Source organism: Bombina bombina, chromosome 1, assembly GCF_027579735.1.
Source record: "Bombina bombina isolate aBomBom1 chromosome 1, aBomBom1.pri, whole genome shotgun sequence".
Classification (NCBI taxonomy): Eukaryota; Metazoa; Chordata; class Amphibia; order Anura; family Bombinatoridae; genus Bombina; species Bombina bombina.
Window position 1 is genome coordinate 292,568,259 of NC_069499.1, and position 11,282 is coordinate 292,579,540.

The 11,282-nt window shown below is 38.3% G+C and overlaps 1 protein-coding gene across 1 annotated transcript in view; it reads right to left on the reverse strand.

Annotated features, from left to right (window-relative positions):
• LOC128637395 (TGF-beta receptor type-2-like) overlaps positions 1–11,282 on the reverse strand; it is a 102,537-nt gene that overhangs the window by 65,749 nt on the left and 25,506 nt on the right. The window contains exons 2-3 of the mRNA XM_053689788.1: positions 4,223–4,373; positions 3,449–3,651 (exon numbers count right to left, since the gene is read on the reverse strand). Of these exons, the coding sequence (XP_053545763.1) occupies positions 3,449–3,651; positions 4,223–4,373 (354 nt within the window). The remainder of the gene's footprint in view (positions 1–3,448; positions 3,652–4,222; positions 4,374–11,282) is intronic.

The window sequence follows — 11,282 nt, forward strand, 5'->3', positions numbered from 1 at the left end:
ATCTTTTGTACATCTACACTATGTTTTTTATCTGTTTTTTCTAGGATCTTTTAATATTTTTGCAATCGTTTTTTAATAAGAAACCAGAGCACCACAGGACCTATTGGAGTGCACCATCACTTGGTTTTTGCTTTTGGATTTGTTTTTGTTTTTATATGTGAACCTACTTTTTATTACTTTTGTGTACACAATTTTCTTTTTTCACCAAGTCACTTTTTTATCTCACACAGCTTAGTTTTTACGATCTTTTGCAATATCACCATCAATATTTGGAATTGCACATGAACACTACACAACCTTTTGAGGATTGATTGACATTTGACATTGACTTTTCTTGTGCTGGATCTTTTTATGCTGGATTTTCACCTTTGTTGGACTTTAATCACAATTTTTATGGGATAACATTCCCCAATCTGCATCCCTGTTTGGTTTCTTCATTTTTGTTTATACATTGTCAATGATATATACTGTCTAAGATACATTTACATCATTTTTATTTTTTATTTTATGATTTTTAAATTCATCTTTGTATCCTATTTTAAGCTTATTTGCATGTAATAAATCAGACCCTTTTCTCATCTCACCTAAGAGTGGCCTACATCCCTATATACCACAAATACCTCTGCCTTCGGCGCTGTATACTACACATCACCTGAATCATATATATTTAGACCAGCTAGGAGGTCTTTGTATACTAGCTCGAGGTATACCCTTGGCGCTCGATCTGAATCATTTTTTATCTATCATCTTATCCCTGTGGTGGGCCTTCCTTCTGCCAGTAAGAGCTGCTTTTTTATTTTTAAAGGTTTTTAGTTTGCCTGCTACAAAATCTCCTGTCTTATAGAGGTTTACAGTTTATTTCTCAATTTTGGAAACACTTTTCAAAATTTCACATCAGAATTTACCTTTGATGTTTTTGCTCATATCTGCAGGACAATTAGCTAACTTTACAGAGTTTCAATACAATAATACAATAATCAGGTTCAACCTTTCATCAGGATGTCTCAATTCCTAGCAACATATGGCTTTCATCCTGTTGCTCTTCCAGACCTATTAGATGTGTGTCACAGTCGTGCCTAGATTTGAACCTAGGACTCTTGATTCACAGCCGGTTTCTTTGTTCCTGCTCCACCAGAGGGCTTTGGACTGCTTCTCTGTTTTCTGAACTTGCCCTTGTACCCTAACTATTCTATCGGATTCTGCTTCAATTTGCTTAATGTTCTGACTGCGCTCAGGTATCTGACCCTTGGCTTGTCTCCTGACTATTCTGTCTATACCAGCCTGTCTCTGCTTCCTGTGGCATCATCCTGCTTCTCTGGTATCCTGTTCCTGTATCATAGTTCTGCAGAGGATGCTTGTCAATCACTGGTACCCTGTCTCAGTGCCTAATCCTACAGAGGGTGGTTGCCAAGTTCCTATATGCAGCGCATCTACCCAAGTGCTCAAAGCATATCTGCAAAGTACAAGTCACCTGCTTCTGCATTCAAACTCTGTCAATTTCCAGTATCCTGCACCTGTGCCAAGCTCTGTAGAGGGTTTCTGTCAAGTGCCTGTCTCCAGCTACTGTGTCCAAGCCATGCAGATAGTCTTTGCCAAGTTCCTGTACTAGCTCTACAATGGATATCTGCCAAGTGCCAGTATCTCTGTCAAGTTCTTGCATCTAGCTCCTGAGCCCAAGCCCTGCAATGGGCCCTGCCAAGCATCTGTGTCCTGCTTCTGTCCTGGTCTCAAGTGGGCACCTCCTGTGTCGGTCTCCAGTGGGCACCTCCTGTGTCGGTCTCCAGTGGGCACCTCCTGTGTCAGCCTCCAGTGGACACATCCTGTGTCGGCCTCCAGTGGACACATCCGGTGTCGGCCTCCAGTGGACACATCCTGTGTCGGCCTCCAGTGGACACATCCTGTGTCGGCCTCCAGTGGACACCTCCTGTGTCGGCCTCCAGTGGACACCTCCTGTGTCGGCCTCCAGTGGACACCTCCTGTGTCGGCCTCCAGTGGACACCTCCTGTGTCGGCCTCCAGTGGACACCTCCTGTGTCGGCCTCCAGTGGACACCTCCTGTGTCGGCCTCCAGTGGACACCTCCTGTGTCGGCCTCCAGTGGACACCTCCTGTGTCGGCCTCCTGTCTCAGCCTCCAGTGGGCATCTCCTGTCTCAGCCTCCAGTGGGCAACTCCTGTCTCTGGCTCCAGTGGACATTTCTGTCTTTGGGCTAAGTTGGCATTTCATTCCTGGCCTTACAGTGGGCACTCATGTTCCTGGCCCTATCGTGGGCATTACCTCAGACTCCAGTTCTGGTGTGGGCACATCTGTTCACCTATCCTGTTCCCAGCCTCCAAGTCTCCTGTTCCAGTACAATAAACTTACTTGTCTGTTACTAAACCATGCCTAGAAGGGGTAATTCCATAAAGAAGCACATACCGGTGGCCCCTTTCAGTATTCCAGATACTCCATAACCCCAAACATGCACAGCCGAGCGTGACAATTTGTCACCTGTCCTCGATCTGAACCAGAGACAAATCAATTTGTCTAAAAATTTTCAGTTTTAATGGAAGATGTTGATCCAAGCCCAGAACAAACAGATGTTTTTTACTGATAGGTCCCATTTTTATGTCTCGCATTGAGTGTGGTTTTATTTAGCTTGGTAATTCAATTATGAAGTTCCCAGCATTCCTGTTCCCATGGATTTCCTGTTATAACCCTGGTGTGATATCTGCACCTTGCTATTCACCTGCCCTACTAACCTATTGCCTGATTTGTACTGCTTACTGTGCTACCAATCCTTGGAACTGTTCCCCTGTCTCCTCTTGCTTACCCATTTAGCTTTGTTGCTTGGTTTCTGCGTCTCGTTCTGGTTCCTGACCCTAGCATTGTGTTTGACTACTCTTCTGCCGTATTGAGTTTATCAGACATCTTACTCCACTAAATATTCCATCCACTTGCAACACCTGGCTTGCAGCACATATCAAGTACCAGTGGTTCCAGTAATTCTTTGAAGCTGATTGTGGCTATTTGTTTTGTAGAATTCTGTGAATTTCTTACAGCTAATAAGGCGAACTCACAGATGTAAGTTGCCATTATTACTGAATGAGTAATTTTGTGGGTTGGGGGGTATTGTGTAACAGTTTTCTTCTAAGTTTAAGGCAGGTGATAGGTTTAAAATAGTGAAACAGATATGAAGCACCTAATTAGACTCATGGCTGCCATGCCTCTGAAGCTGGTTTATTGCATGTTATAGTATTATATCTCTCTTGTGAATCAGTTTTATTGTATTACAAAGGACTAGAGAGTCCTTTAGCTGTTGGAAACATATTTAAAGTGAATGAGCCAAAGTTATGGGCAGCATGGCACATTGACAATGAACAGTCACTTTCTGCTGTGCATTTTAAGTGGTGTCTGAGTGAGATTGCTGCTCTCTAAAGCAAACTGGTAATTTATTTAATCTTTTCTCACCGTTGGTTTGGTTGTGGAAGATGAGTTTGTCATTGCACTCGGGCTCATGAATGCAACCACAGACGTACAGCTGAAAGGTTTCAGAGGGAACTGCCTTCATTAGACACATGCTTGAGTTGAAGCTGGTCACCTGGATGCTCTCTACCAGCAGTTGTGGATGGTGACAAAGAGAGCTGACCTTCACACTGTAATTATCTTGCTTCCTGAAAACCATAATACCTGTATTTAGAGCAATGTTTAGCTCATTGCTTATCACATTTTTTTTTTTTAAATAATCTTGAGGAGCAAATATGAAGGGTTAGGGCTTTCATTAATTTAAAACATTGAACATAAAACATGTAGAACATTGGCAAATATACAAATATTATAAAATGCAAGCTATTCAGAAAACCTTTTCTGGTTTTGTACTAGTATTTTTTTTAATGAAGAAATGAGTCAGCGATAGCAAAAGTCTGTAGGGCCTACAAAAGTCATAATACAGCCCTGTTTCTGTGTTTCTGTGTCTTTTTAATTAGTAACTCAGTACAGAAAGCATACATGTAAACCAGCATATTGTGGAAGAGATGGTAAATTTTCCATTTCACCAATCTAGAAATAATATATAATGTTAATAATATATAATGTTAAATACACGCAAAAATATTTTTTTTCAATGCCACGGGACATCTATTTATATCATAATGTGAGTTTACTTTTCTCTGGAATATCCTGGCACAATACAGCCAATAGTCTATTGACCCCCACTGATTCCTGGTTACAAAACAAAACTCTTACCAGATAGAGACACAAATTTCCTCAGGATCCTCACAGTAAGAGCTCAGAGAGCAGTTAGTGAGGCAAATGCCCCCATCACACACTGGTTGGGAACTGTCACACCACTTGCAGACATTAGTCCGTATGTTCCTACGGGCATCAACCATCATACCTGAAAAACAAATAACAGAATGGTATAAGGAGGAAGAGTAAAAAGATTATGGGCCAAATTAGAAGTGGAGTGCTATTTAATGCTCCCGCAGACACACTTAATCCGCATGCATTGGGTAGCGCTCGTATTATAAATTGAAAGTGAACTGTTTGCACAAGCACTAACCCGACATTGCACATGTGAACTACTCGCGCTCATACCCGATCGCATATTCTAAAGTGCGCTAACCCGAAATGAAAATATGAATATTTCTCATTCCAATGTTCTTCACATAGCAGAATATGTTCTATTTATTCTTAAATACATGTTTCTATATATATAAATGATGGTATTTTGTTACAAGATATATCTATACCTAAATACAGTATATAGATATAGAAATATACATTTTGAAGAAAAGGTAAATGCCGGCACAACCTTCATGTGAAAGCAAAAAAGTTTATTGGCACAAATTTAAAACAGCAACGGCACTGGCTTGTCTGACATGTTTCGGCTCAAGGCCTTAGTCATAGACATGACCAAAATTAAAACCGGTCTAAAATTTTAACCATTAGCTGTTGTTTCATTGGCAATTGCCTTATCACATGATTCACCTGCTTGTAAGCCATAATTAACCCCTTCCTTGATAATACTTATACATTGTGATTAACATCATACTAATGGTATACCAACTTCTAATACAACTACATCTGTCTGCAATCAACACACCACCAATGTTAGGTGAAAATCATTGCTATTTACATTTACCACATAAGAAACCAGGATGGCTCAAAAATGGATGTCAAATTACTATATTAATGTACTCTTTCTGCCTCTTATTAATAAGATAAAAAATTAAATTAAAATGCAATATATATTATAAGTTGGTTTGATTACACGATACATACATGTGTAATATAGAAATGTGCAATAATAAAATCAAACAGTATCCTGTCCTACAAGCTATTGCCTGTTAGTGTTGCCCCAAGTGTTACTTGTGATTCTAATAGAATCAAATGCCTCATCAAATATCAGATGCTGAGAATATATATATATATATATATATATATATATATATATATATATATATATATATATATATATATATATATATATATATATACACACACACACAGGTGAAACTCGAAAAATTAGAATATCGTGCAAAAGTTTATTTATTTCACTAATGCAACTTAAAAGGTGAAACTAATATATGAGATAGTTCTCATTACATGCAAAGCAAGATAGTTCAATTTTTGTCATAATTGTGATGATTATGGCTTACAGCTCATGAAAACCCCAAATCCACAATCTCAGAAAATGAGATGAAAAGGTGCAATATTCTAAGATCAAAGTGTCCCACTCTAATCAGCTAATTAAGCCATAACACCTGCAAAGGGTTCCTGAGCCTTTAAATGGTCTCTCAGTCTGGTTCAGTAGGAATCACAATCATGGGAAAGACTGCTGACCTGACAGTTGTGCAGAAAACCATCATTGACTGTAGCAACCTCACCAGTCCACACAAAAATCTAAATGTCTATGAAATGATAATATAATTTAATCTTGTTACAATAGGGATTATTGTCTCCAAACACGTGGGTTGTCTCCCACCAGCCCATCACCAAATTCGCGTAAGAGGGGACAAATCTTGCCCCCATGGCTGTACCCAGTGTCTGAAGATAAAATTTGTCATCAAATATAAAATAATTAATAATAATTAAAATAAATTATAATAATTTTATAATAATGTGTCAAAAGAAAATGTGTGACATCCAATACAAAGTTGACAAAATCAGTGCTATAGTCAGTTGCTGTCTTTAGGTAATACTCAATTGCCTTAATTCCCAACTATGTGAACTGTTTAAATGTGTATTTTATTATTGCACATTTCTATTGTACACTCATATCTATGGTGTAATCAAACCCACTCATAATATATATTGCGTTTTAATTAAATTTTGTTTCTTATTTATAAGAGGCAGAAAGAGTATACTGCATTGCCCTACGCAGCGTTCACGTTGTGCGGGCAGTCAGAGCAGCAGCCGGGGACCTTGTGGAAATTTTACTTGCCATCCTTGGAGGCGATGACAGTGGATGGAGGGATCTTGAGGTGAGCTGGATCTTCCCCTTGAGTACGTGACGCGGAGCTGCCCATGCTAGTGGTGAGAGCAAGGCTTTTTCTATATCTTCAGAGATCGTCTTTTTACTGACACCAAGCATTGTATTACAGTGTTACATTATTTGGCTCCATACTTAGGTTGCTGCCAGTTGCACAACCACATCACACCATGTTATACATATTTGTCTTTCAGGACTTTTCTTCTTGTCAATTTTTGTGAGCACAGCTCGGCCAAGGTTTTTTCTATAGAAATATACAGATATATATAGGAATATCTATTTAAAAATGCATAGAACATATTCTGCTATGCACAGAACATTTGAATGTGATATGTTTACAGTAAATACCCAGTATACCACTTTATGAAATATGAATATTGCATAAATATGCTTTTTTGTGTTTTCACCTATTTAATTACAAAGGGCTCCAATGGACGTATATATGTAAACATAAGTATGTATGTGTTTATATTTGTATATATGTCTGTAAATACATATAAACACACACACATATATATATATATATATATATATATATATATATATATATATATATATATATATATATATATATTACATACATATTTAGATATGTATATGTATGTATCTCTATGTTAAAGCCCTTTGCCTGTCTTTTTTTCTCTAAAACCTGAGACCTTATATTTTTTAGCCCTTTTTATCAGATAGTGTTATTATCAGTGTAAGTGTGCATTTTAATGTATTTTTTATGTGTTTTGTGGCACTTTTTTGTTGTGAAACTGACGGCATGCTATCCCAACGTATGTTAACTTGAATTACGCTCAAGCAATCGCGTTTACTTTCAACTTGTAATACAAATGATAAACCTGACCTGCACAAATATCTGCAATAAAGCCCTTTTCACTTGTGCGTAACTGTTAGCGTTCCAAATGTATATACAAAAAAAAGGAGAGGAGTTATATAGAAGGAATATCACAGTAAAAAAAAATAATTATATATTTAGTTGTAATCAAAATTATTCAACCCCCATTGCAAATCAGGTATATTGTCAAACTTTACAGACTTACAGCTGTTTGCAATGAACAAATCTAATAGAAAGCAATCGAAATAGCTAAACACAATGGACGAGATTACATATGCGGCGCAAGCTTCAGCATAACTGCTGAAACCCACGTCGCCTGTAATTTCACCTTGCACATCGGGGAATCACATAAACCACGCCGGCAGTTCATATACTGCCGTAAGTCGGATAAACTGGCAATGTCCAGAAATTTGCGTTAATACACATTTCTGGAGTCGCCAGTGACTTACGGCAGTAACAGTCTAACCCGCCTGCCAAAAATAAACCTGACACGTCAAAACCCCTATATCCGCCATCACCGCACATCGCAACTAATAATAAAAAGTATTAACCCCTAAACGACCAACCCCCCACAACGCAATATAACTAATTAAACTATTAACCCCTAATCTGCCATTCAGCCACATCGCAATCTAACTAATAAATGTATAAACCCCTAATCCGCCAACCCCCCACATTGCAAAGTATCTAATTAACCTATTAACCCCTAAACCGCCATTCCCCCACAACGCAATAAACCTAGTTACACTATTAACCCCTAAACCGCCAGCCCCCCACATTGCATTAAACCCAATTAACCTATAAACTCCTAAACCGCCAACCCCCCACAACACAAATAACTAACAGCTAGATTATGAGTTATGCAAGCTATAGGCAAATTAACGAACGCAACAAAAGTTGCGTTATTTAACCCCCTATAGCACAGCCATTACAAGTTTTGAAAAACCTGGCTTGTGCGTGCGATATGGTGCTTTTTTCAGCTCCATACCGCACACAATTCAAGCGCTGTTTTGACGTGCTCATGCAGGCTTTCCCAATAGACATCAATAGGGAGAGCGGGTCAGAAAAAAGTCTAACACCTGCAATCGCGGAATGAAAAGCTCCATAACGCAGCTAAATAAAGCTATTAACCCCTAAATCTCTGGCCTCCCACATCACCACTAAATAAACCTATTAACCCCTAAACCGCCAGCCCCCCACATCGCAACAACCTAAATTCAACTATATAAACCCCTTAACCTAACCCTAACCCTAACATAACCCTAACTCCCCCTAACTTTAACATAAATAAAATATAGTTAAAATAAACTTACAATTATTAAGTAAATAATACCTATTCAAAACTAAATACATACTTACCTGTGAAATAAAACCTAAGCTAGCTACAATATAACTAATAGTTATATTGTAGCTAGCTTAGGTTTTATTTTTAGTTCACAGGTAAGTTTGTATTTATTTTAACTAGGTAGACTAGTTAGTAAATAGTTATTAACTATTTACTAACTACCTAGTTAAAATAAATGCAAACTTACCTGTCAAATAAAACCTAAGTTGCCTTACACTATTACAAAAAATAAAAAACATTAAAATGATAAAAAATAAAAAAAAAACTACCATTACAATTAAATTGCGTACCTTGCATTGAAGATTCAGTGTACGGCGGAGCCCATATGAAGAGGATACTCCACGCTGGATGTCTTTAGGATGGACCCGCTCCGCACCGCTGGGATCAAGATAGAAGATGCCGCCTGGATGAAGACTTCTCGCCAGCTGGATGAAGATAGAAGAGGCCGCCTGGATGAAGACTTCTCGCCTCATGGATGAAGATCGTTCAAGCGGGACTTCAAAAACTGTAAGTGGATCGTCGGGGGTTAGTGTTAGGTTTTTTTAAGGGTTTTTTGGGTGGGTTTTTTTTTAGATTAGGGTTTGGGTAGCAAAAGAGCTAAATTCCCTTTTAAGGGCAATGCCCATACAAATGCTCTTTTCAGGGCAATGGGTAGATTAGGTTTTTTTTAGAATTAGGTTTTTTATTTTGGGGGTTGGTTGGGTGGTGGGTTTTACTGTTGGTGGGGGTCTTTGTATTTTTTTTTCCAGGGAAAAGAGCTGATATCTTTGGGGCAATGCCCCACAAAAGTTTATTCTAGGCTAGGGTTTTTTTTATTTTGGGTGTGCTTTTTTATTTTGATAGATTAGGTGTAATTCTTTTTTATTTTTGATCATTTTGTTTGTTATTTTTCGTAATTTAGTCTTTTTTATTTTTTTGTGATCAGATATTTTGTAATTTTTCTAGTAGTGTTAGGATTTTTTAATGTGTAGTTTAGTTTTATTTAATTGGTAGTTAGTTTAATTTTAGTTTATTAATTATATTAGTTTAATTGTTAGTTTAAACTTAGTTCTTTTAATTTGACAGTTAAGATTTAATTTAAGTTAGGGAAATTGTAAATTTAATATAAAGTTAGGGGGTGGTAGGGTTACGTTAGGGTTAGAGTTAAGCTTAGGCTTAGGGGTTACTAGTTTAATTTAGTTTATTGCGATGTGGGGGGCTTGCAGTTTAGGGGTTAATAGTTTACTTTAGTATATTTTGTTGTGGGGGGCTTGCAGTTTAGGTGTTAATAGGTTTATTATAGTGGCGGCGGTGTAGGTCTTAAAAGTACAGTGGGGGCGATGTGGGCGGATGGAAGATTACGGGTTAATAATATTTAAATAGTGATTGTGATGCGGGAGGGCGGCGGTTTAGGGGTTAATAACTTTATTATAGTGGTGACGATGTGGAGAGCGGCAGAATAGGGGTTAATAATTATTTTTAGTGGTGGCGATGTCAGGACCGGCAGATTAGGGGTTAATAACTTTAATAAAGTATTTGCGATGCGGGAGGGCCTCGGTTTAGGGGTTAATAGGTAGTTTATGGGTGTTTAGTGTACTTTGTAGCAGTTAAGTTATGAGTTTTATGTTACAGATTTGTAGCGTAAAATTCATAACTACTGCTTTTAGATGGCATTACGGATCTTGACGTTTTAGGCTGGTTTTTTAGCCTCACCGCAAAACTCGTAATGGCAGCGCGTGCTGTTTTAACGTTAAAATTACCATTTTCTCAGTGTTAAAACACGAACGCACAACTCGTAATCTAGGTGTAATTTAATTACTAAGCCCCCTAACCTAACACCCCCTAAATTAACCCCAATTACATCAAATAAAAAAAATACTAAGTTACAATTAAAATAAAAAACCTAACATTACATAAATAAATAAATCTAAATAAATGCAACTAATGAATTCTGCTATCTCAAAATTATTCAACCCCTTCATGGCAAGCATCTGTAGTAGAGCACCCTTTTGCTGTTATGACCTGCTGCAAAGGCCTCCAGTTCAGTAATATTCTTGGGTTTCCGTGATGAAACCACCTTCTTTAAATCCCACCAGAGATTTTCTATGGGGTGGTAACTGTGAGGGCCACTGTAGAATCTTCCAGGACTTCTTCTGCGACCAAGCCTTGGTGGAATTTGAGGTATGCTTGGGATCATTGTCCTGTTGGAAGGTCCATTGAAGCCCAAGCTTCAGCTTCCTCACAGACGGCATGACGTTGTCTCCTAGGATTTCCTGATACTTCAATGAATCCATCTTGCCTTCAACACACTGCAGGTTTCCAGAGCCAGAGAATGCAAAGCAGCCCCAAAACATCACTGAGCCACCACCATGCTTAACTGTAGGCAGAGTGTTATTTTCAGTGTATGCTTCATTCTTCTTCCTCTAGTCATACCGCTCATTTATCGGACCAAAAAGTTCCAGTTTTTTTCCATCACTCCACAGAACAGAATCCCAAAACTTCTGTGGCTTATTTATATGATTTTGAGCATATTGGAGCAGACTTTTCTTGTGCTTTTGGGTAGGTAGTGGTGTACGTCTCAGAGTTCTGGCATGGAAACCTTCTTTGTTTAGCACGCGCCTTACTGTGCAAAACTGAAACCTCAGTG